The 25,229-nt window shown below is 37.4% G+C and overlaps 1 protein-coding gene and 1 non-coding gene across 10 annotated transcripts in view; both read right to left on the minus strand.

Annotated features, from left to right (window-relative positions):
• The window catches only part of RAPGEF6 (Rap guanine nucleotide exchange factor 6), a 191,823-nt gene that overhangs the window by 99,441 nt on the left and 67,153 nt on the right, over nucleotides 1–25,229 (minus strand). For 7 of the 9 annotated variants that reach the window (XM_056124230.1, XM_056124232.1, XM_056124227.1 and 4 more), the window contains exon 7: nucleotides 8,189–8,320. In XM_056124230.1, coding sequence (XP_055980205.1) covers nucleotides 8,189–8,320 — 132 coding nt within the window. Of the gene's footprint in view, nucleotides 1–8,188; nucleotides 8,321–17,382; nucleotides 17,922–25,229 lie in introns of those variants that run through there. The other 2 variants (XM_056124234.1, XM_056124233.1) reach the window with 1 other exon arrangement.
• Nucleotides 21,630–21,736, minus strand: LOC130033248 (U6 spliceosomal RNA). The gene has a single exon (XR_008793949.1). It is a non-coding gene; the product is annotated as a U6 spliceosomal RNA (small nuclear RNA).

Here is a 25,229-nt window from a genome sequence, read left to right on the forward strand (position 1 = left end):
AAAAAGAGGAGGAGGAAAATCAAAAGAACTGCAAACAATTTCATCTGAAAGACTAGTAACAAATGATGACACTCTTCCAAGAATCCAGGTTTCCTAAAACCAGAGCTGCCTCTGCTTTTTATCTGGGATCACTAAATCATCCCTCTGTCTTTAGTTAATTTATGTTGAGACTCTGAAACTAAAAAGTAAGAGTGTTCTCTTATATTTTTTAACACATATTTTATAATCCTTTAGATTTCGGCAGTTTTAACAGTTTTAAATAACAGATGGTTTAGCAAGTCAAATTTAAACACCAACACAAAATACTTAAAATAAGACAATCTCTTAAAGGGTAAATTCTGTCTCATGACTGGTATGCTCTCCTGAGTTATTTTCTGGTGGCAGAACTTCAGGGTTTAAATAGAATATATTTCTAATTATTTTTGCAACCATAAACCTGCTTGCAGGTTAGAAGCCCTCTTTAAAGTAGTTTATTTTGAATTATATATATGCTAAAACAACTTTTCCAAATATCTTACATTTTTTTTTATTTTTTAATTTTTATTAGCGAGACATCATGATGTACAGTTGTATACTTACAAATTTTTGTGCTTGGGTTTCAATTATACAATGATCAAATACCCATCCCTCCACCAGTGCCCATTTCCCACCACCACGGATCCCAGTATCCCTCCCACCCCCCACCCTCCACCCCTGCCCCCATCCTACCCTGCCTCTGTGGCCAGGAATTTTGCTCCATGGCTTAGAGGCCAGCCACACATGCTAGGGGAAAAGGGAGCTCAGATAGAGAAGGGAGCACCAAATAAAGAGTGTTGGGAGTATCTTCCCAGAATGGGAGAAGCATGCTGAAAGTAGACTACAGACCAAACGTGATTGCCACTCAATGCCTCTTGCAAACCACAACACCCAAAAGGAGAGAGAGAACAAAATACCTTACATATTTATATACGCTAATATTAATCCAGGAAACTAAACCAAAAAAAAAAAAGCAGCAAGGCACATTTTCTATATGTTGTTTTTTTTTTAATGTAGCAGTTTATCCCTAAAACAGTCATCTCCTTAATTTTATTTAATTTTTAAGGACATTCTATCTTATGATCTTAAAACTGCCCTGTCATCATCACAATTTAGATTTTTTTTCATGATCCATTCTTTCAACATAGTCTCATTCTTACGCCTTTCAGATTAAGTCTGTATAAAAGCCAAATCAAGGTCAGGGAAGATAGTTCAACAGTCTGGAACACATGCACATGAGGACTGGGGTTCAATCCCAAGTACCAAATGGTCTGTCAAGCACCGCTGGAGCACCACAGCACTGAACCTAGGAGTGTCTCTGAGTGCTGCTAGGTGTTACCCAGAAACAAATAAACAAACAAACACACACACAAAAAACCTCATAAAGCATGGGAGAAATAGAACAGGAATTAATGCACTTGCCTTGCATTTTGCCAACCATGGTTTGATCCCTGGCACCACATATGGTCCCCTGAGCATCACTACGGTTTCTGAGCACAGATAAAGAGTAACCCCTGAGCACAAAGCTAGAAGTAAGAGCACCTCCATATATGGTCCCCAAAATAAAGATGGATCACAACATAATCAAGTAGGCATATATAGTTGTTATTTGCTTGAGGAATAAAGACATTCAAGAAGATTGCTCTTTAGGGAGAATGGAAGTTCTGGGTAAAGAATGAAAGAAGGTTGTTTAAATAAAAAACAAACAAACCTCTTTTAAGGACCTTGAAGGCTTCATACAAAGGCAAGGAAATTCATCCTTACAATTTACTTTTCTTTCATCTGAACTTTTCTCAATATTGGATAAAATAAAAAGAATAAAAACAGCTGAAAGAGATATTACAGTGGGCAGGGTTCTTGTCTTGCACATGGCTGATCCAGGTTCAATTCCCGGTATGCCATACAGTCCTTTGAGCACTGAGCCAGGAGCAACCCCTGAGCATTGCCAGGTGTGGCCCAATAACAACAACAACAAAAAAAAAATGGAGGGGGGAAGAGAGAGAAAGGGGGGGACAGAATATGCTAGCCAAAAAGAGAGACAGAAAACACTATACTACATTGTAAAATGTTAAGGATACATACTGGCAAATTAATAAGAAAGTGTGTTTAAAAACATGGGCTAGACAGTACAAAGGTTAAGGCTCTGGACTGGAATGCCACTGACCCTTGAGTCAGTGGCATTTTGAGTGCTGCCACCCTTGAGCAAAGAGCCAGGAGTAGCTTTTGAGGATGACTGAGTATGGCCCAAACTTTCCCAACCCCTTGCAAATATTTAAATAGTAGAATGAGCAGTTTAATATAGTCTAAATTTGTTCAAATTCCTTTGACCAAACCAATGCAAATTAGGTTTTTAAGATAAAGTTAGATGTGAAAATGAAAAGGACTCAAAATCATTGCATGATGCTTCTTAGAATGCAGATACAGAGCAGAAAGCTTAATTCTCTAAAAACTATGTAAGCATTATTACAATGTAGTATTGTCCAATGCCTATAATAAAACTTGGAAATGTATTAGAGAGTCAGAGAGTAAGTGTGTAAAGGTGCTTGTTCTGTCTGTGAAGCCTACCCAGGTTCAATTCCTGGCTCTGCATACAGTCCCCTTACATAGTCAGTTATGATTCCTGAGTACTACTAGGTGTGGCCCCAAAACCAAAAATAAAAGAAAAAATGTGTTAGATAGGTGGAAAGGAGTCGTAACAAAGAGGACAATGCAAAAGATCCAAAGATGATGAAAATTATACAATTTTTTATATTACAAAAAAAGCACATAGATTTAGAAGAAAACAATCATAATTAGGCGAGAAATGGGATGCATCATTAAAAAATGTTAACCAGAAGAAGGGCACTAGAGAGTACCCAAATAGATGCAGCTGGAGAGATGATAGTACAGTGGATGGGGCATTTGCCTTACATGCAGCTGACCCAGTTCAATCCCCAGTACCACATGGGTCCCCCTAAGTACCACCAGAAGTGATTCCTGAGCAGAAACAGGAATACTCCTTGAGCACATGCAAATAAAGATCGAAAAACAACAAAAACTTAAGCAGAAGAGAAAAAATCCAAAGAAAATTTAACAAAACCAGAAACTTGAAAAATAAATTATCAAGACTTGTTTAAAATCTCTAGGCTATTTTAGTACAAAATCATTGCCACTATATAACTGTCACACCCTACCTTTAGTAATAACCAAGAGTTTTTGTAAATGTTTTTGAGCAGGCCCAGTAACGTCTCCATCATGAGACTTGTTGTTACTGTTTTTGGCATATCGAGTACGTCACGGGTAGCTTGCCAGGCTCTGCCGTGCGGGCGAGATCCTCTCGGTAGCTGGCCGCGCTCTCCAAGAGGGGCGGAGGAATCGAACTGGAGTCGGCCATGTTGGCTGCGTGCAAGGCAAACGCCTTTCTGCTGTGCTATCGCTCCAGCCCATTAATGTGAGTATGTATAAAAATAATTTAATGATGCAGACACTCTGAGGTGATGACTCCGCCTTCCCTAAATAAACCATAAAGGATATCCTTTTCTTGTTTACAGCCAAATAAACATAAGGCTACAATGAGAGGAACTACAGTATACCAAATAAAGTCATATCAACTTAAGACAGCCATATTTTCAAATTTAAAGCAATTACTTAGCAAAGGCTGGAGCAATAGCACAGCGGTAGGGTGTTTGCCTTGCACGCAGCCAGCCCGGCCGAGCCGGGTTCAATTCCTCCATCCCTCTCGGAGAACCTGGCAAGCTACCAAGAGTATCTCACCCGCACAGCAAAGCCTGACAAGCTACCCGTGACGAACTGGATATTCCAAACACAGTAACAACAAGTGTCATGAAGGAGATGTTACTGGGCCTGCTTGAGCAAATTGATGAACAACGAGAGAACAGTACTTAGCAAAAGCTTTAGATTTTTAGTGTTTTTATTTTCTTTACTTCCATTTTTAGTCTTTTATTCAGCTCCTTTTTTTCTTTTGTCTTTTGGTCACACCTCGGATGTTACTCAAGAATCAATCCTGGCAGTACTTGGGGGGCCATATGGGATGCCAGGGACTGAACCTGGGATGGCTGTGTGCAAGTCAAGAGCCCTCTCCACTGTACTATTGTTCCAGTTCCTTTCACTCAACCGTTTTCATTAAGTCATTATGTTCCCTTTGTCTCTCTGGTCAGGATAAAACCGAATAACCTTTCACAATAATTCTGTCCAGGCTAGCCCAATCTGTAATTTCTAATAACAGGACAGGAGGTTAAAGGAAGACTTCATTAGTCTTGGATAATCTTACAATTAGTAAACATCCTCTGCATTTTCTTTAGAAACAATATTAGTTTTATTTTAAACTGTAATTCACCTAAAGACAACAAACTTATTAGGCTGGCACTACTTCTAAAATGCCAATATAACTTAACTTAACTCAACACGCAACAGGGAACAAACTGTTCCATTCACAAATTGACTCAGATGATGAAAATGCCAAGTTTACAAGTGGCAACACTAAGAACTAAGAGGAAAAAGCAATAAGAAACAGAAAAATTGCTGTGGGAGTCCAATACATGATTTTCTAAGAAAGACTAAAGAAATCCAAAATCTTTTGTTTTGAAATCTTTGTATGTGAATATACCTAAAATTTTATGAAACTGCTAATATGAAAATGTCATCAAGTGGAACAGAAAGTATAAAAGTGTAATAAAAACAAAAGGCTAGAAAAGGGGCAAACATGCTCAAGGAGAAGCAAATATATTTGTCACAGACCAAAACCTAGAAGAGGAAAATGGGGAACAGTAAAACACCATACCAGATTTGCAAATTATAGATGGAAATGGAAGGCTTGGAGCTTGAATATAAATTTGAAATAAAAACTGTAATTTGGATAACTGAAACACTGAAGCTTTTAAAATGAAGGAGTAAAGTCACACTATTCTTTTTTTTTTCTTTTCTTTTTGGGTCACATCCAGCGATGCACAGGAGTTACTCCTGGTTCATGCACTCAGGAATTACCCCTGGCGGTGCTCAGGGGACCATATGGGATGCTGGGAATTGAACCTAGGTCGGCTGTGTGCAAGGCAAACGCCCTACCCGCTGTGCTATTGCTCCAGCCCCAAGTCATACTATTCTTACAGTTTGAAGTAGGACTTTAAAAACATGAGAGCAGTCAAAGAAAAATGAAATTCTGACAAGCATACAGATGATATTTTTTTGTTTGTTTTGGGGACACACCTGGCAGTGTTCAAGGCTTACTCCTGGCTCTGTGCTCAGGGATCAATCCTGCCAGGTCCAGAGGGCCATATGGAATGGTGGGGACTGAACCTAAGTTGGCCATATCCCTCACCTCAGAGCTGGGAAGAAGCCCTGAGCACTGCCGGGTATGGGCCCCCAAACAAAAAAAGACAGAGTAAGTTGAAGATAAAACTACTGAGGAAAGGGGAAGCAGAAAGCTGGAGCAGAGCACTCTCAAACAAGGCCTTGACTCTTTAGTATATATTTTCCAACATGGGCGCTACCCGCCCTTCTTGGGAGGTGGGGTAGTCAAAACAATAGGGCAGGGGCTAGGTGTGATGACAGAACTCCAGGTGCACTGAGTAGATCTAAAAATCATTCAAGATACGTAGAGATATCCAGCAGAAGCAAGTGTTATGCTTCAGAAGTTTCTGCAGAGATCAGGAAGAGAGAGTGTATAAGGCGCTTGCCTTGTATGCAGTTGTTCAGGGTTCAATACTTGGCACCCCATATGTTTCCTTCAACACAACCAGGACAGATGTAAATGCAGTCAAAAAGTAGCCTTAAACAACACTGAGTGTGGCCCCAAAACAACTATTACAAATTTCTTTGTTCAGGGTCCAGAGCTATGGTATAATATGTAGGGGCATTTGCTTTGCCCACAGCCAACCTGGGTTTGATTCCTGGCATCCCATATAGTCCCTCAAGCAGCACTAGGAATATCTAATTCCTAAATGCAGAGCCAAGATTAACACCTGAGCACTGCTGAGTTTAGCCCCAAGTACATAATTTCCTTGCTAAAGCCAAGGTGATAATACAGCAGGTAGGGGGCCTTCCTTGTATTGGGGCAACTGAGGTTAGATCTCTGGCATTCCATCCATGGTCTCCTGTGCCTGCAAGGAATGATTCCTAAGCACAGAGCAAGGAGTATGTCCTAGGGACCACTGGGTGCAGCCAAAAACAAAAGAATTTCCTATTCTTGGGTCAGAACAATTGTTTATAATGGGTAGTGTATTTGCCTTACACATGGCAGACCTGGGTTCAATCCCTAGCATCCGATATGGTCCCCCAAGCCTGCCATAAGTGATCTCTGAGCACAAAGTCAGGAGAAAACCCTTGGCAATGCTGGTTGTAGCCCAAATTCTACCTCCTCCAAAAAAGAAATTTCTTGTTCTTGGGGTGGACAAATAGTACAGAAGGTAAGGCACTTGTCTTGCATGCAGCTGATCCTGATTCAATTTTGGCACCATTTATGGTCCCCTGAGCACTGCCAGGAGTGTTCCCTGAGAATGAAGCTAGTAGTCCCTAAACACTATCAGTGTAACATAACAACCAAAATCCTAAAAATTTCTTGTCCTTTTAAAAAAATGTTATTAGAGTCTGGAGCAATAGTACAGTGAGAGACATGGGTTTGATTCACAGCATCCCATAAGTTCCCCAAGCACCACCAGGAGTGATTATTGAGTGCAGAACAAGGAATGATAAACTCTTGAGCACCACTGGTTGGGGTCCCAAAACAAAAACAAAATAAAAGAAAAACTGAATATAGGGAATCCTTGATATACTACAAAATTATTCTGTTTCCTTTTTTGGTTTCGGGGCCACCCTGGGCAGTGCTCATGGGTTACTCCTTGCTCCACACTCAGGAGTCACTCCCAGTAGACAAAGGGAACAATATGGGATGCTGGAACTAGAACCTGGGCCAGCCATATGCATGGCAAATGCCCCATTCTCTAGGCTAAAACTCCGTCCTCTCTATTACAAATCATGCAGCCAAATTATAAAGACTGTAATGGTCTCAGCAACAAATTTTTGTGGAGAAAAACCATATATAAACCAAAATGGAAGCTATTTTTCCATCTTACGTATTTCTTCCTTCTACAGAAAAATGCTCTTTTTCCTAAAACATAAGAATCTGAGCATCTCAATTAAAACCATAGTCTTAAAATGTTTTTGTCAGACAGAACTATTTCTTCATATCAGTCTCAGTACACAGGAGTCACTAGTCACATGTGGCTTTTGGGTACTTAAATGTGGTTAGTTCAGGGCTGGAGCAACAGTCCAGTGGGTAGGGCTCCTACCTGCCTTACAAGTTTGATCTCCGGTACCACATATGGTCCTCCAAGCCCCTAAGAACTGAGCTCTGACAAGTGTCTCCAAGAAACAGCAAGAAAAGAGTGTGTAGTCTGAATTGACATATGCTGTGCATTTATAGTAAATTCTGACTTTTCGGATTAGTATGAATAATAAAGCAACTCATTAAATTTTTAAATATTGACTGGCTGCTGAAATGACATTTGGATAAACTATATTGAAGAGAGTTTATTAAGATTACACCTTTTTAAAAAATCTCGTGCCTATCAGAAAGTGAACAACTTTCCCAATACAAAATACAAATTTTCTTTATGATTTTTATATACAGAAGACAAAGTTTATGAATTAAAAATAAGCCTTTAGAAAAAAAAGTTCAAGTTCAATTGTTCCAGGAACCTTTTCTTTTTTTTTCAGTTTTAGGGACACATATGCTGGTAGTCAGGGCTTAATCCTGTCTCTGTTCTCAGGGATCACTCTCGGTGGAGACTGGGAGTGATCATTGAATGTGGGTCAGTCATGGGCAAGGCAAGTGCCTTACTCATGGTACTATCTCTCCAACCCCCCCCCCCCCTCAAAAAAAATCATTTTTTTAACCAAAGCAAACATTATATTTTAGTATGGGTTTACTTGGATAAAATAAATTTGAAAGAAAATAATAATTACATTTGTTGGACTATATTTAAACACCCTCAAAAGAAATTACCTCTTAAATTAGGGTTGCAAACATGACACAGTGAATAAAGTATATTTCCCAAAGACCTTACTGCCTGAATTTCACACCTTAATTAAAAGATATATGACCACCTCAGGCACAATCACAGGATATTTGGCAGATTAAAAAAAATGTCGTAAGTATATCAAACTCCTAAGGTATTACCTGATAAATGTCAGATAAACTGCTGCTCCCAGAGTCACTGGCGATGCTACAACCAGATTGACTAGAAGATACATGAGTCACCTGTGGATGAGGGTTGTCTGTGATGTGCATCTTGGTAAGATCTGCTGGAAGCTGAAGAGGAAAAATAATTTAAGATAGTCTAAACACAAAACTTTACCTTTATGAAAACTGACACACTTCAATAAACTGTCTTATGTACAATCACTCATAGTCTAATTCCTAACTTAAATCCTCCACTCTTTGGAAAAAATCTCGGGAAATTTTAAAGTTCCAAAGTAGTACTGTGAATCTAATAGACAAGCAAGACTACAGATGAAGTCCACCAAGAAGTTTTCAAGAGATTAACAGTAGTAATAGTATTTGAGATGAAAATATTGGTCCCACTTTCATTCCCAATTACAAACATCAGGTGTTATGACTATAAAAGGGCAGGAAGCTATTTTAGAAACTTGCACACTTCAGTGCACACATACACAATCTAAAATAAAATATCAGAATAAAGTAGAAGTATAGAAGTACCTTGAATTAAAAGTATACTATCAGAGAAAGGACCATTATGGCAATAGTTCAAAATGATCACTCTGGACAAGAACTGAGTGCTAAAAGTAGGTAAAGGGACACGCATGATAATCTTTCAGTATCTGTATTGCAAGCCATAATGCCCAAAAGGAAAGAGAGAGAGAAAGAGAAGGAAAGTGCCTGCCATAGAAGTAAGTGGGGGTAGTGAGCAGGGAAAGAAATTGAGGAAATTGTGGTGGGAAACATACACTAGTGAAGGGGTGGGTGTTGGAACATTGTATGACTGAAACCCAGTTATGAACAACTTTGTAACTGTGTATCTTATGGTGATTCAATTAAAAAAATTAATGAAACAAGTATACTTTCAGGCAATAAATAACAGTTGGCTGTACAGAATATTTTGAAATATTAATAAGCAACTTTTCACTGAATATTACACTAGGTTTTAGCTGTCTCCTAAAATATTTTGTTATAACAGACATAATATATATAAAATATAATAATGATTTAATGCCTATCATGTTAGTGATACAGGTGCTATAAAAAGTAAATTATTCTACTTCATCTTTAATATAAACATACTGTACAGTATATTGTAAAATAAAAATTTCCAAATAACTCACAAAATGTATTAGAGCTAACAGTTCTGTGCTTCAAAGCCACTTAAGTTTTATTATTCAAAGCCATTAAGTTTTAATATATTTAAAAAAATAATTTCTCTGTAACTACTTAGGAACATTGAGAGAAATCTGTTTATTTTTAGAGTCGAGGAAGAGAATACTAGGGATAGGTGCATGAAAACTGACACACTTCAATAAATTGTCTTATGTACAATCACTCATAATCTAATTCCTAACTTAAATCCTCCACTCTTTGGAAAAATCTTGGGAAATTTTAAAGTTCCCAAGTTGCATATGTGAAACCTTGATTCAATCCTCTGCAGCATATAATCCACCAGGATGTGACCCTACAGGACCCTGAGCACCATTAGATATGGCCTTGGGTTGTCCTAGGAACCATAGCACTAAGCAGCTCTGCAAAACCTATGGGTGCTCCTTTCAAACCATCGAGCTGGACTGACAAAGAATCACCAGAAATGCACCACTTGGAGATGTCCCCCCACCTCCCCTTCCCCTAAAAAGAGAAATCTATTTACTTCTAGAAATAGGATTTGTTGTTGCCCTTCATAGAGGAAAACATTAAAGAAAAAGACATTTAACAGTGGAAGGATAATAACTCTAAAGGAGAAAATGAGTCTGAAAGATATGATGTCAAAAGGAGTCACTGTAATTGTAAGAAGTGCATACAAAAACTACATGATAAACTTCCCCTGGTAATAAGTGATTTGGGTAATGCAGATGAAAACTATAACTAAGATAAATAGAAAACTTAAAATATACACATATACAATCTGGCCTATCACGGTGCTTTTTTCCTAAGAATATTTTATGATTCTAGAGAGCCATTAATAGTCTGAAATCTTTTGATTGCTGCTGGTTAAAGAGACAAAAGTTATCACTGAAAGTCTAACATAAAGGACATACAATGTCTCAAGATTCTGGAAAATACATTTGATCACTGAGTTGAGAATGAACACTTACAAAAGCACTACAAAGAATTTTATTTCAGGGGTCAAACTAATAGTACACAGGAAGGATCCTGCACACAACTGAACCAGATTCAAACATCAGTACTACATATGATCCCAAAAACTGTACAAGGAGTGATCCCTAAGCACAGTCAGAAGTAAGCCTTGAGCACCACCAGGTGTGGCCCCAAAACAAAATCACTACAAAAACAGTCACCGTCACGGTCCTCCCGTTGTTCATTGATTTGCTCGAGCGGGCCCAGTAACATCTCCATTGTGAGGCTTGTTACTGTGTTTGGCATACCAAATACATCACGGGTAGCTTGCCAGGCTCTGCCGTGTGGGTGAGATACTCTCGGTAGCTTGCCGGGCTCTCCGAGAGGGGCCGAGGAATCGAACTCAGTGGGCCATGTTGGCTGCATGCAAGGCAAATGCCCTACCCACTGTGCTATCGCTCCAGTCCACAAAAACAGTATCACTGCTAAATTCTAAACTGCATTTAGAATTTGTGAGAATTCACTTTTGAAAGTATGACTACCTGTATATAGAAGCACTGCTGACTACTAAGAAACATATTCACTGATCTAAAAAGACTAAGGGCTCGGAAGAACAGCATGAAACAGCTCAGAGAACCTGTCTTGAAAATGTATGGTCATGAATTTAAAACCCCAATATTACCACACGCACAGTGTAATCCTGGCAGCTCTGCTGCTTGACACCTCTGAAATAATAAGTGATTTACAGCTATACTGGAGCCAGGTATGCTGAAAATATCACAAAGGGATTTTACCTCTAGTAAGCATTGTGATTGAAAAGATGTGAGAGTAAGCATGGTCAGGAAGTATGATCCTGGTGAGCAAAATGTGCAACACCACAACTAAAGAAGAAGAAATAATGTGAGCATCAATGTCAAGTGTTTGAGCACCACTGATGTGCAAAACCTAGCCAGTACTACAGCTAAAAAAAAAAATGTGTGTGTGAGCATCACAGTCAAAAATATGTCTGAACCCCAGCCACTGCAACATTATCAACAACAAAGAAAAGAAAGACAGGGAGGTGGGGGGGGGGAGAGAAAAAAAATGACCCCTCCCCAACAAAAAAGAGACTGAAGAATATATATAATAGTCATCATATATGATTCCTGATTTATCCCCAAACCTTTAAACTCCTGTGAGCTACTACTCAAAGAAGACAAAGGAAATTACTCTTAGTTCCTTTATAAAGCACTGAGTATAAAAAACTAATCATAACATTAGCACTGGAGAAACAGTACAGGGGGTAAGGTCCTCTTCTTCAATGCAGATGACACAGTTTCAATCTTTGGCAGAGTAAGTCCCACCAGGAGTAATCCCTAAGCACAGAGCCAGGAGTAAGCCCTGAGCACATCAAGGTTAGATCCCCAAACAAAACAAAAACATAAAGCAAACAAAACAAAACACAATAATTAAATGTCATGCATGAGGATAGGGCCAGAAGTAGTGCACATACTTCCTATATATGAGGTCCTGTGTTCACTACCCCTCCCACCTCTGCCTGAGAAAAAGTCATGGAGTTTGAGAAGAAAAATAGATAAAATAACAAATGCAGGCCAGAAGGATAGAACAGGATGTAAGGCATATGGGCACTTCTGAGTACAGAGCCAAGAATAACCAACGAGCACTGCCAGGTGTGGCCCCAAATTGCCACCTGCCTCCTCCCCCTCCCCCACCAAAAGATGTGACTTAGAAAAACCTCCCTCTTACACAGTGAGTAGAAAGCAAGAATCATGTTGGAGATAAGTCCCAGAAATGATTAACATCAAAACAAATATATACTATTGACAAAGACCCTGGGCTGGAGCGACAGCACAGTGGTAGGGTGTTTGCCTTGTGCACAGCCAGCCCCGCTGAACAGGTTCGATTTCTCTGCCCCTCTCAGAGAGCCCGGCAAGCTACCAAGAGTATCTTGCCCGCATGGCAAAGTCTGGCAAGCTACCCGTGACGTCTTGAATATGCCAAACACAGTAACAACAAGTTTCAAAGTGGAGACGTTACTGGGCCTGCTTGAGCAAAATCGATGAATAAAGGAAGAACAGTGACAGACAAAGACCCAGGCTACAGTGTTATATATGGTAGCACTAGTCACATGTGGTTACTGAGCACCTGATTGTGGCTCGTCATATTGACATATGCTACAACGCAAAGTAAATTTTTTTTTACAAACTTTAGTAATTACATTTTTGTTACAAGTTAATTTTATTAATTTTGGAGCGATAGCACAGCGATAGGGCGTTTGCCTTGCACGCAGCCAACATGGCCGACCTGAGTTTGATTCCTCCGCCCCTCTCGGAGAGCCCGGCAAGCTACCGAGAGTATCTTGGCCACACGGCAGAGCCTGGCAAGCTACCCGTGATGTATTCGATATGCCGGACACAGTAACAACAAAGTCTCCAGTGGAGACGTTACTGGGCCCACCTGAGCAAATCGATGAACAACGGGAGGGCCTTTGCTTTTACCTTTTATATTTTAAATTATGGTTATTAGGAGGTTTAAAATTATATACATGACTTATAACTTACTACTCCTAAAGAGCATTAGACTAGAGATTCAAATAAGCACATGTAAGGAAAGAGTAAGCAAGTCACTGTAGCTGGAAATGGATATTTATATAACAGTGTTTCCCAAAGTTGAAGATACTGCCTCCTGGAGGGTTGGGACAGAGGGTGTTGTAGTTGTAGCTTCAAGTGCAATTAGGAGGGGTCAATTTCTGTTTGTTTGCTTAAAGAAGGTAGAACTTCAGGGGCTGCTATTCACTTTTTAAATTTTTTCCTGAAAAGTGAATGGTGCCCAAATAAGTTAGAGCACCTTTGATACAAGAAAAATATATGAAGAATGTGAGCAATAACAGTACAACAGGCAGGGCGTATGCGATCAATCCAGATTCAATCTTCAGCATCCATCATATCGTCCCCTGAGCACCGCCAGGAGTAACTCCTGAGTACAGGGCCAGGAGTAACCCCTGAGCATTGCCAGGTGTGACCCCCGCCCCCCCCCCCGCAGAAAAGCAAAAAAAGAAAGAAAAAGGTACAGGAGGTAAAGGACTAGTGTAGCATTTTTGAATGCTTAAATTTCCTATATTAGAAAAGAGATACAACGAGTTTGAGTCAATAAAACAACTCTAAGAATAAAGACCACCTTGGAAGAAAATCATACATATTCACTACATTTCACAAGAAGATACAGACTTTATGAGCAATCCATCAGACTAATAGGAGCATCTAGACTAGAACAAATGACATAGATGTCAGCTGACAGGAAGTTAAAATACTCTAAGGCCAACGCCAGAGAAGTAGCTCACCAGTGAGCATGTGGGAGGCAGTAGGGTCAACCCCTAATACTACCAAAATATAGATTGAATGAAAAAACTCAACTAAGAATTAAAATTTGAAAAAAAAAACCATGAAACTTTTTAAAAAATGGGTAAGTATGCCCTGAGCACTGTCAGGTATGGCCCCCAAAACAAACACTCCTCATCCCCCAACACACACACACACACACACACACACACAAAGACATAAAAAAACCACACAACAAAAGACAAAAAAACAAGTCCTGGAGAAAGTATGGTAAATCTTATGCACTTTTAGTAGGACTGTAAATTTCTGTAATTGGTGGAGCCACTTGAGGGAGGGAGAGAGAGAGGGAGGGAAAGAGAAAGTTGGCTTTGCTATGTATCCCTGTTCTGAGAATTTATCTTCAAAGTACAAAAACAAAAAGTCTCATTTATATTGCAGCATTATTTACAACAGCCAAGAACTAGAAACAACCTAAGTATCCACCAGCTGATAAAGATGTGTTATGAAGACATACTGGAGTATTAAGTGCTATAAAGAAAAATAAAATCCTGTCATTTGCAATAAGAGGAATAGATCTACAGGGTATCATGCTTATAGTGAGGTAAGGTAGAAAAGGAGAAACACTGTAAGATTTCACTCAAATGTAGTAGACAGAGGGAGAAAGAGAAATATATGAACTAATATATGAACTTTTGGGCCATAAGATCAATCGCTATTAGAAAGGAATACATGGGTAAACCAGGGGACAAAAGATGTACAGTGAAGAACAGAACTGGACATTCTATGACGTGGACTGTTGTGATGAAAGTATATACATGAATCAACATATTCAAAGATGCACGTGAAATTTAAATGTTAACACAGAATGTTCTGTCATCAGCATTTAAAAAAAGTTTAGACATGAACAATATAGTGATTAAATTTAGAAATATAGAATTAGCAGAGTATCAATTGATAAAAATGAATGAGTTACAAGAACTAGAAGATTGGAATGCAGGATCAAATAAGTATGACACAAGTATGTGGAGACATCACAGACTAATACAGAGTCCTTACTGCTGAAGTAAGAGAAAAAGCTGAATTCAAAAAGAAAAAATAGGCCACCCCCCGCTCCCAACTTTGCACAAGTGAAGATTAATGGAATTATTCCACATAAGAGAAAAACTTCCAACTGTAAAGAATGGGAAACAAAACAAAATACTATACAATCCAAGGTAAGAGTTCATGGCATCAAGGATAAGACAGACACCAGAAAAAAGCAAAATACAGCTCATCATTAGGAACAGATTACTTAACAAAGGCACAAGATTTACATGGAGTCCAAACTTCACACTAGAAATACTAAGTGAAAGAAGATATAGCACATTAACTTTTGGGGAGGAAAGGAGGGAGGAGTTTGAACCCAGGGTCTCATGCATGTAAAACATGCTCTACAACTGAGTAAGATCCTTGGTCACCAACAGCGTATTAATTTTACTAGTGCTAAAATAATTCAGATTTACTATTTTTGCTTTTTCTTTTTCATTGTATTGAGCCACACCTGGTGGTGCTCAGAGATTTACTCCTGACTTTCTGCTCAGGAATCACTCCTGGAAGGCTTGGTGGACCACATGGGATGCCAGGGATCAAACCTGGGTTGGCCTTATGCAAGGCATGAACCCTACCCACTATGCTATTATAGCTCTGGCCCAAGATTTACTACTACTTTATACACACCAAAACATTTTTAAAGATAAATGTAAACTAAGTCAGAGCATTAGCATAGCAACTAAGGCATTTTCCTTGCACATGAACGGCCCAGTTCTATCCTGGGCACCATATGTGGGTCCTCTAGCACTACCAAAAGTGACCCCTGAGCTCAGCATAAGAAGCCCTAACTGAGTATGGTCCAAAAAACAAAACAAAGCATGAAATGAAACGAAAACCAAAGCAAACCAAAACAAAAAACCACACCCCAGATGAATGTAATATAAGGCATTAAGACACATAAGGACCACATATGATGCTGGCACTGCAATTAAGTCACATTTAAGTGTGAGCCATCAGCAGTATGTGCTGGCAACATGTTCAACACTCCCATCTCCTGACAGTCTTGTTCCAGGAATTATTTATTTCAATATGAAAATTAATGAATTCAGATATAATAATATGCAAGTAGTTACATAAGCAAAATACATGACTAACAAAAGAAATTAGTTAAATGTATTGGAAAACCAAAAGTGGCAAGTATGAAAAATTAATAACAACTTCAGTGTGTTTAATCACAATGCTGAGTTAAAATTTATTAACAGTAACATAAGATAAGAAGGTTGGGAAATCACATGTAGTTTACATACATAAGTAATCTACAAAGTGCAAATAACAATTCTGCTAAGATATTTTCGGGCATTTAATAAAACTTTAGTATTTAATCTTTAAAATCTTCTTTGGTTATTCTTATTAAATAAATTAAACTTTGGTTATCAGTATCAGACTATTTTTTTTTCCTATTTAAAAGAATCATCCCATGTCTCTACATATCATTAACTTTTTTCTGTTAAGGCTTTTTCATCTGATCTCATCTATTTTCCCTTTATATGTCACTTTAAAATGTAGTACTGCCATTCTCAGGCATCAGCACTACATAGGCCCCACAGGTGGTATGCACTGGAGAGGCAATATATACAGCTTGACAGATAATAGTACAAAATGAGTGTGTATCTGGGCTTCTATCTCTACATCTGAACCAGTTGTTTGCAGTACTGCACAGTGAATAAAAATGTCCTTCCAGACCTACTGTTCAGAAAGATGCAATGAGCTAGCACACCATGATGCTATCACAGTATTTCTCCCTTAGTCACCATCAGTAGAACCTTTAAACAAAGACAATTTCAAATCATCCCAAAAAATATTCCATTGTGCCTGACTATTCAACAGAACTATTAGAAAAACTAGTATAGCTAATGTTACAATTATTTACTGAAACACTTGGTTTTATAAAACATATACTCCATTTTCTGTTTGAAATTTATGTAACAGTAAAGATAATCAGTGGCATCAAATTCCAGTTTATATAAACCATTACTACAACTTACTAATTTGCAATGTATATTTTCCTAAAACTAGGAAAAAAAAAGCACAGTGCAGGACTATGCTTTTTAATATGTCTGCTTTAAAATACGATCCTAAATAGTATCAAGTTACTAGTGTTTCATTTACTAGTATTTTGAAAATACTCAAGAACATTATTAACATATTTTCATAAAATCATTTTTCATGATTATTTTCTATTTCACTCCTAAAAACTATTCACAATTCACAAAAATAATGATTTACCTTGCAGCAAACTATCAAAAAAATGTATTATAAAAACAAGAGATGAGAATATAACTTAAAACATTAACCATTAAGGAAATCAGGCAAAAAATACATCCACTTTATCACAGAAAACAACAGAAATAGTCACAATTAAATAAAGAATGGGTATATAGATAATAATTTAATACACTTAATTTTTAGCCTACAGATAATTTATAAAGCATTTTTCAAATACACTGAGAGGTACACTAAGTTATTTTGGAAATTCCTCTAAATTGAAAAACAAAAGGCCATGAGACTGAGCTATTTAGATTGCTCAAGAGTTATAAATTTTTAGTATATATAATAATACACTAGAGTTGTTTAAATTTCAAACTACCAGAGCCTAATATAATAACTACTTTATTAATCACAAATAAAGTAACAATTACTTACTTTGGAGGCCCATGGCTGAAGACAATTGGCATAACAGCGAACAAGAAAAGCCATTTCCTGAGATGGAAAGGGTAGCTTCCTTTTCAAATCAGAGTCACACAGGATAGGTTTGTTGATAAAATTCTGTTAAGTTTCTTTTTACAAATCACACACCATTTGCAGGATTATATAAAAGCAGTCTTTCCTTTCAAACTAAAATCCAGAGCTTTTTGTAGCTTAGAGTACTGTTCTAAATAACTGCAACAGCTTTCATCAAAATGTTCACTTTTAACAAGCAAATCACCATAAATCAAGATATTTGTTTCTAGTTCAGAAAAGACAGACACACATACTCAGACATCTGGAACAGGCATGCACAGTGGTAACAGTTAACACTATATCGATCAAAGCAAATAAGGCAACATGCAGCAAAGCTGTGATCTCCGATTCTGAAAAACCTTTCCTCTCACTGTAATAATACAGCCTTGTCTTCTCTTCAACTTATTTTATTCTGTAGAGCAAGCACAGCAGTAATTCTTCTGCATCAGAAAAAGTCCAGAATATTGTATCCTTAAAATAAAGTTTCTTCTTTATAATCTTAATAACCAAGGTAAAAAAAAAAAATCAACCATCAAGCAATGCTTTAACGGGTCTGGCCTGTAGAATACCTGAGAATCTCCAAAATTAACTGTTTTTCCTTTTCATATACACTATTTGCAGCTCTGCAGTATTGCTTCTTGTTCTAATGTACCGGTAAGGCAGTACTGTTTATCTAAGCCTGGCTTTTCTGGTTGAAAATTTATTTATAATATGGTACAAAAACACTACATTTTCTGCTAAAACAAGACCATATGTTGTGTCTAAATTCCTACTGTCCTTGTCTGTTTCAGAGCAGCTCTGTAAGGAGAAGCTTCTATTGATTCTATGCTCTGCAGTAAGATGAAATATCTAATAAGAAGGAAAGAGAGTGGGAGGAGAATAGAGCTAAAAGGATGACATCACCTGTATAGAAAGCCTTCAGAAACTGCATTAGATCAATTGGCTACTGTATCTGCAGATGTAGCCCAAAGAGCAATTTGCACGCACACAGGCAGACACACACCCTACAGTGACACATGTCAGCAAGCGACATTCTGTGAGAAAAATTAAAATAGCTTAAGCATCTCTATAAGCTAAAAACAATCCATTTCAATATTCAATTCTGTACAATGTTATATTTTCTAGTATTATTCAAATTCAATACAATGTCATCCTCCCAAGAGAAAAATAATTAGCTCCAGTAAGAGTCACTTGCATTGCAAATGCATAAATCAGCCTAGATCTCAGATGGGGCAAATATATATTTGTAATACTGTTCCAGGGGTTTGGGCTTGCAAAAATTCTATTTATCAAATAACTGTTTTGAAAGGTATAATTTTTCAAAGCACTAAAAATATCAAAACTGGAATACTAGTAAATGAAAACAATAGAGTTTCATTTTGTAAAGGAGAGCTGAAAAACACAGGCACAGCAGCTAAACTAAACTGCAGCAAGCACCAATCCCTCTGAGGGAGAATAATCTATGCAATAAGGTACTGCCCTACAGTACAATATTCAATTCCTCGAAAGAGATGAAGTCAGTAAAACACAGAATCTAAGAAGGAAATTTCTAAACCTATTTCCAACTGAGCTCTGACTAAAAAGAAATCTTGCCACACCCTCTCCAATCTGAAAACACAATTCCTTTTGTATCCACCCATATTTTTCATGCTTCTGCCATAAGAAATCAACAGCAAATACTCCCATTGTTTTTGCTAAGGATTATATTGCTGTCTCTCAATGGTAAAAGTACAATAGTTTCCACTAGTAAAATATAGTCAGTATGACTCAATGCAGCATACTTATGAAAATTACAATGAAAAAAATCAAAGTGAAAGGACGATTTGCTTTTTTTCACCTAACACAAATTTGAGAAGGCATGTGCAACATAAGAAGAAAAATTATAACCAGAGACAAGTTTTTTTTTTAAAAAAAAGAACTCCAGTGGCTGTCAAAGAAACATCTTGCCATTAGCCCCTCCTCAAAAGAGGGTGGGGAGGGAAAGATCTTCAATACCCCTGGGCAAAGAATGAGTCACTTTCTGAACAACACTATACTGCCAATCTAAATTATGCTGCTACTTATCAGATTTGAATTTGCTTTGATAAAACGAAGCATTATTCAGAAAAAGGAAAGTCATGCATTCAAAAATATGATCATTAATGAATTTAAGTTTTCACAAAACTTTAGAAGGTTCTTAAAAAATTTTAATACACAAAATCTGCATTTAAGTGTAAAATTAAATTTTACCAATTCAAATAAGCATGGCTCGTTTTTCAAACGTAAAACACAGGTAATATATACATGTTTAAAATTCAAGCACCAGTATAGTTTTTTTTCTCTCTCTCTCTCTTTGGGGGGGCCACCTGGCTCTGTGCTCAAAGATAACTCCTGGAATGCTGGAGTGACAGCACAGCAGGTGGGCATTTGCCTTGCAGGTGGCTGACCTGGGTTCGATTCCCAGCATTCCATATGGTCCCCTGGGCACCGCAATAAGTAATTCCTGAGTGCAGAGTCAGAAATAACCCCTGTGCATTGCCGGGTGTGACCCAAAAAAGCAAAACAAACAAACAAAAAAAAAAAACAAAAGATTACTCCGGAAAGGGTTCAGAGGACTGCAGGGGTGCAAAATATCGAACCCAAGCCAGTCATATGCAGCCAAGTGACCTACCTCCTACCTGCTTTACTATCTCTCTAGTCCCCTAGCACTGGTTTAGTTTTAATGTAATTTCAACACAAAGGGTTTGTAAAATTATGAAAGAAAAGTCCAATATTCAAGTATAAATGAACTAAAATATAGTTTTAACTCGCTTTTTTAAATAGAAAAATTAAAGCAGGCATTTTCTATGCAAGGTAAACTCTTCCAAAAGATAAATTTCTACAAGCATTTTTTGCATAAACATTTCCGTTTTAACACCAAAAATTAATTATACGTCTGTATAACATTAATAGAATAAATTACTACCAATTAAAAAGCAAAATCTTAATGGATAGCTTTCTCACTTTTTATAAATCAGCTGATGCCACACAAAGACTTCAAGCTGAGCAAGGGAGACAGCCATCTTTTAGCTACTTTAAAAAACTGCTGCCCTATGCATGAAATGCAATCCACTAGTGCCATATGTTAGTAGTATAGTAAACACCAACTCAATAAAGGAACATTCTCTTTTCCTTTAATTTGGCCTCAAAGAGAAGATGACATCATTCTTTTCCTTGTCCTACCAATCATTTCACAGTATTTGCTATCCCAGGAATTGTATGGTAAACCTCGTACTGGGTTCTCACTGAATCTCCCTGGGCAGCAATATCATGAAGGAAGCCAAACTCTATATTTAGCATGTGAATCCAACAGTATTCAAATGCTACATAATTTCTTCAGAAATAATGACCTACTAAATTACTGAAAAAAAATCTTTTGAAATAATCAGATAACTAAAATTAGATTATTAGGTGAATACACTTTTCACTTACATCACTTTTAAACTTTTATCATTATCTCATTTCATTTTCTGACCAATTCAAAGGAAGTAATTGCAGCAAAGGAGAATGTCTTGACCTAGACATTGTCTAGGAATCATCAATACAGGAGAGTCATTTAATATATTCTCCTTGCAGATGAAGTGCCAGGATGCTAAAACTACAATGATAAATTTTTTTTTCTTTAAAAAGTCTTTCATGTGGGGCTGGACAGTACAGTGGGTAGGGCACTTGCCTACATGTGGATGGCATGGGTTTAATACCCCCACCCCATATGAGCCCCTGAACCCTGCAAGGAGTAATCCCTGAGTGCAGAGCGAGGAATACTGAGCCCTGAGCACTGCCAATTGTGGCTCCAAAGCAAAATCCAACAAAGAAAAATCTTTCACATTATTAGAAAAAAAAAATCAATGCATTTTGGCTTTGCAAAGTTTCAAATCATTAAAAATATATTTTCTATTTTTTAAATGAAACACCGTGAGTTACTATTACAGACTTTTGTGATTACATTTCAGTCATACAACGGTCGAGTACCCATCCCTCCACCAGTGCCCATTTTCTACCACCAATGTTCCCGGTATCTCTCCCGCCATGACCCTCCCCCTCCCCCTCTCCCTCTCCCCCGCCTCTGTGGCAGGCACATTCCCTTTTGCGCTCTCTCTCTCTCTCTCTCTCTCTCTCTCTCCCCTTCTGGGTGTTATAGTTTGCAAAAAAAAAAAATGGAACGTTTCACGAATCTGTGTGTCATTCTTGCGCAGGAGCCAGGCTAATCTTCTCTGTATCATTTCAATTTTAGTATATGGGCTGCTGAAACTAGCACTAAAAATATTTTTATTAAAATGTAATTGTTGGGGGGGTGGGAGGGATACTGGGATTGGTGGGGGTGGAGAATGGGCACTCGTGGAGGGATGGGTACTTGATCATTGTATAACTGAAACCCAAGTACAAAAATTTGTAAGTCTACAACTATTACCTCATGGTGTTTCACTAATTAAAAAAAAAGTGATTGTTAGAATTAAAATTTCAACTGTACAAGTTGCATAAAATTGTAAACTACATAATCTGTATAAAGTTATATTGCTAAATAAAACAGGAATTGGAACTGAAATCAAACTGAATGATTATATGACATGTCAAAGAAAAAGTTCTGGTAGTCATTAAAAAACACACACATACCTTTTGTTTCAATAAGTAACACACTGAGAAGGAAGCAAAATAAATTTAGAATCAAGAAAGGCAGTTATCAAATCTATGGTAATCTCTCTCATACAGTTTATTCCTCTTCTGCACTTAAAATGTAGTAAATTACAAATAAATATTTAATCAGAAGTCAAAAAAAGAAAGTTACCAAGTTAAAAAAAAGTATGCATCTGAACAATTTAGTTTTAAGTATTTAGTCTGTTAATATATAAATGGTTTTGTGTTGGGGTGGAGGTGTGAAGGGAGTTTGGGCCACACCCGGAAACGTCCAGGGTTTACTCCTGGTTCTGTACTTGGGGATCACTCCCGACAGGCCTCAGGACCATACAGGGTGCCAGAGATCCAATCTGGGTTGGCCACATGTAACGCAAGTGCCCCAATCCATGATACTATTGTTCCAACTGCATGTAAACTGATTTTTTATAGTAAAATTATTTTATTCCTCTTGGAAAGCAAATGACATTTTATCAAAAAGAACATGTAAGCCATTTTTAAAAGAATCACAGCAAGCCTCATCTCCCACCAACATCCACCCCCAACCCTGAAGCTTAACTTGAGCATTTAAAATGAATCTGCAGTTATCAGACATGGTTAACTCTAATTACCGGTGTCCCTCAGGAATTTATGCTCTCAAACTGCATTCCAGCCATTTCTCAGCATTCTTAAGGAAGCCAGAGAGCACCAACACTGTCCTTTTAATCTTCTGTAATAAAAACTGTGCTTCATAACAGAGTCATTCATGTCCACTAAAAGATCAGCAAGATGCTTTTGAAAATACTGTCAAAGCCACCAGCAGAACACATATGCTCTATGAAATATGATACAGCCTCAGTGCAGGAGAAGAAAAAGCAAAGAGGGAGAGGGGAGCCTTCACCATCAGCTAAGGTGATGTAAGCTTCTATAATTAGAATCAGTGAAACTGAAGGAACAATAAAAAGGCACCACCATGCTTCTACTTCCCCTTACATAGTGCAGCTGAATCAAGCATTTTTCACTCTTGCACAAAAGGATTCACTTGCTTATACAGTCAAGCATGTTGCATTCTATCTATTGCAAGTCTAATGCAAAATTGTTTAAATTGTGCACTGTTTCTCTTCAAAAATAATATTCTTCCCACAACTAAAAAGAGCAATATATACTCAGGGCTAGTAACAGTCACCTTATTAATAAAATTAAACTACTGAGAATGCTGTCTCCAACTGCATATTCCTAGATCATGTTAAAGATTGTATCACTTTTCCAATTTGAAAAATTGTATTTTCTAGTACTATTAAAATCACATAAAAAACTATGAACATAGCATAATTACTAAGAGATAACAAACCAAACTACAAGACAATAAAAAATCAGCACTGGAACACTTGTAAACCAGAATCTTAGATCTCTGGTACACAATATCAGAGTTGCTTCAAACAATTTTCAAAAGATTTTTTTTGTGTGTGCATCATGTTTCAAGTATGATAAGAAATCTTCCTGATCCCTGAGAAGATCCATATAAATGAGAGTATTCACCAGACAACCAGAGGGGCACATCCTATCCTCTTATTACATCCACTGCTGAAATTCACAATTAGTCAATAACGTAATTTTAGAAGTCACTACTTAGCAGTGAGCAATATATGAAGACTATTAAAGAGAATTTTCATAAAAAACTCAATGAATTAAATGTTATAATTTTATTCCTAAAAGTTATTCTAATAGAAGAAAAACATGTGAATACTCTCATACTAATATTAATAATAAGATCTGGAGAAAATTTATATTGCATGAGGAACAAATAAGCAGGATAAATTCTTAGAATTATCATGTTAGCTATAGGATCAGAATTAAGATATATACATTTAAAAATTCACTAGCAATACCAGCTACCTGAGTTTGTGATTACAATAAATTTATTCAACGTTCCCTTGAATGTATCTACATTTGTACAATGAGGCTTATTTTTAATTCACAAAAAATTTTTAAAAATCTTCTGTATATAGATATTTATACTATTTTGATTACAATATCATGCCTGTATTTTTTTCTTTGTCTCTGGACTTTTGTACTTCTGCTTAGGTACAACAACACAGGCATCAATAATTCTACATTACCCACCAACAAAACAAATGAGAAGCAGAATTCCTTTCTGAGGAGCTATAACACTCACAGAGGGGATGGATATATATATATATATATATTGCTTCATATATTGCTCATTGTTTCTGTTTATAAGGTACAAAGCACCATAAAGAACACTGAAACACTAAGCCCTCCAGAAAGTAGGCAAGGTAAGAAGAAAAGCAATAGAGAGGCTGCAGATCCTAAGGGGTGGTGCTCCAAATTTCTCAATAGTAGACAGGACAGAACACACATCTAGTAAAGGCGCCAGGCAAAACTTTCTTAGAAAAGAAAATTATTTTTTAACCCAATTTTTCATTCTATAAGTAACTGACAAACACAGAATATTTAAAAACAATCAGGGTCAGTTCATTAAATCTACAAGCCAACAAATAGAAAGTGAAGTTCACAATGTTGACAGTTTTTTCATATATCAGTGATAATGACTTAAATAGTCTAAACTTGAAATTCTGATGATAGAAATATCAGGATTTATACCTCTAGCATTTGAATCTGAATGCTTAAATTATTTACTCAACGGTGCATTATACATATGATCTGAGTGTGTGTATATCTGTCCCCCTTAAACCTAATTTATGCACTGAAATCCTTCAGGAGGTTGAAAAGAGCATGAAGGAAGAACTCTTTATATAGCATCGATCAGTGAATCAGAAAGATAGCTAAACGGGTTGGAGACCTGCTTCACCTGCAGAAGCTTAGGTTTGATTATTGGGCCTGTATGGACCTCTGAGCAAGCACCACCAGGAGCAACTTCCAAACACCAAGTAGGGAGTGACCCTCCAACTAGCATTTTGATAAATAAGAACTGCAGGATCTGGCAACACACACACAAACATACAAAACACACATAAAAACCAAAAGAACAAAAACCCCAACCTCCCCCAAACCCTCCCTCATCCTTTGAGAAACTTTGGTCCCTTTAGAAGGGAATTAGTATCTCTGTCTAGCTCTATTCCCACCAGATACAGAAACCAAGCGTCTTAAATATTCTG

Source organism: Sorex fumeus, unplaced genomic scaffold, assembly GCF_029834395.1.
Source record: "Sorex fumeus unplaced genomic scaffold, SorFum_2.1 ptg000051l, whole genome shotgun sequence".
In the NCBI taxonomy this organism is placed as follows: domain Eukaryota; kingdom Metazoa; phylum Chordata; class Mammalia; order Eulipotyphla; family Soricidae; genus Sorex; species Sorex fumeus.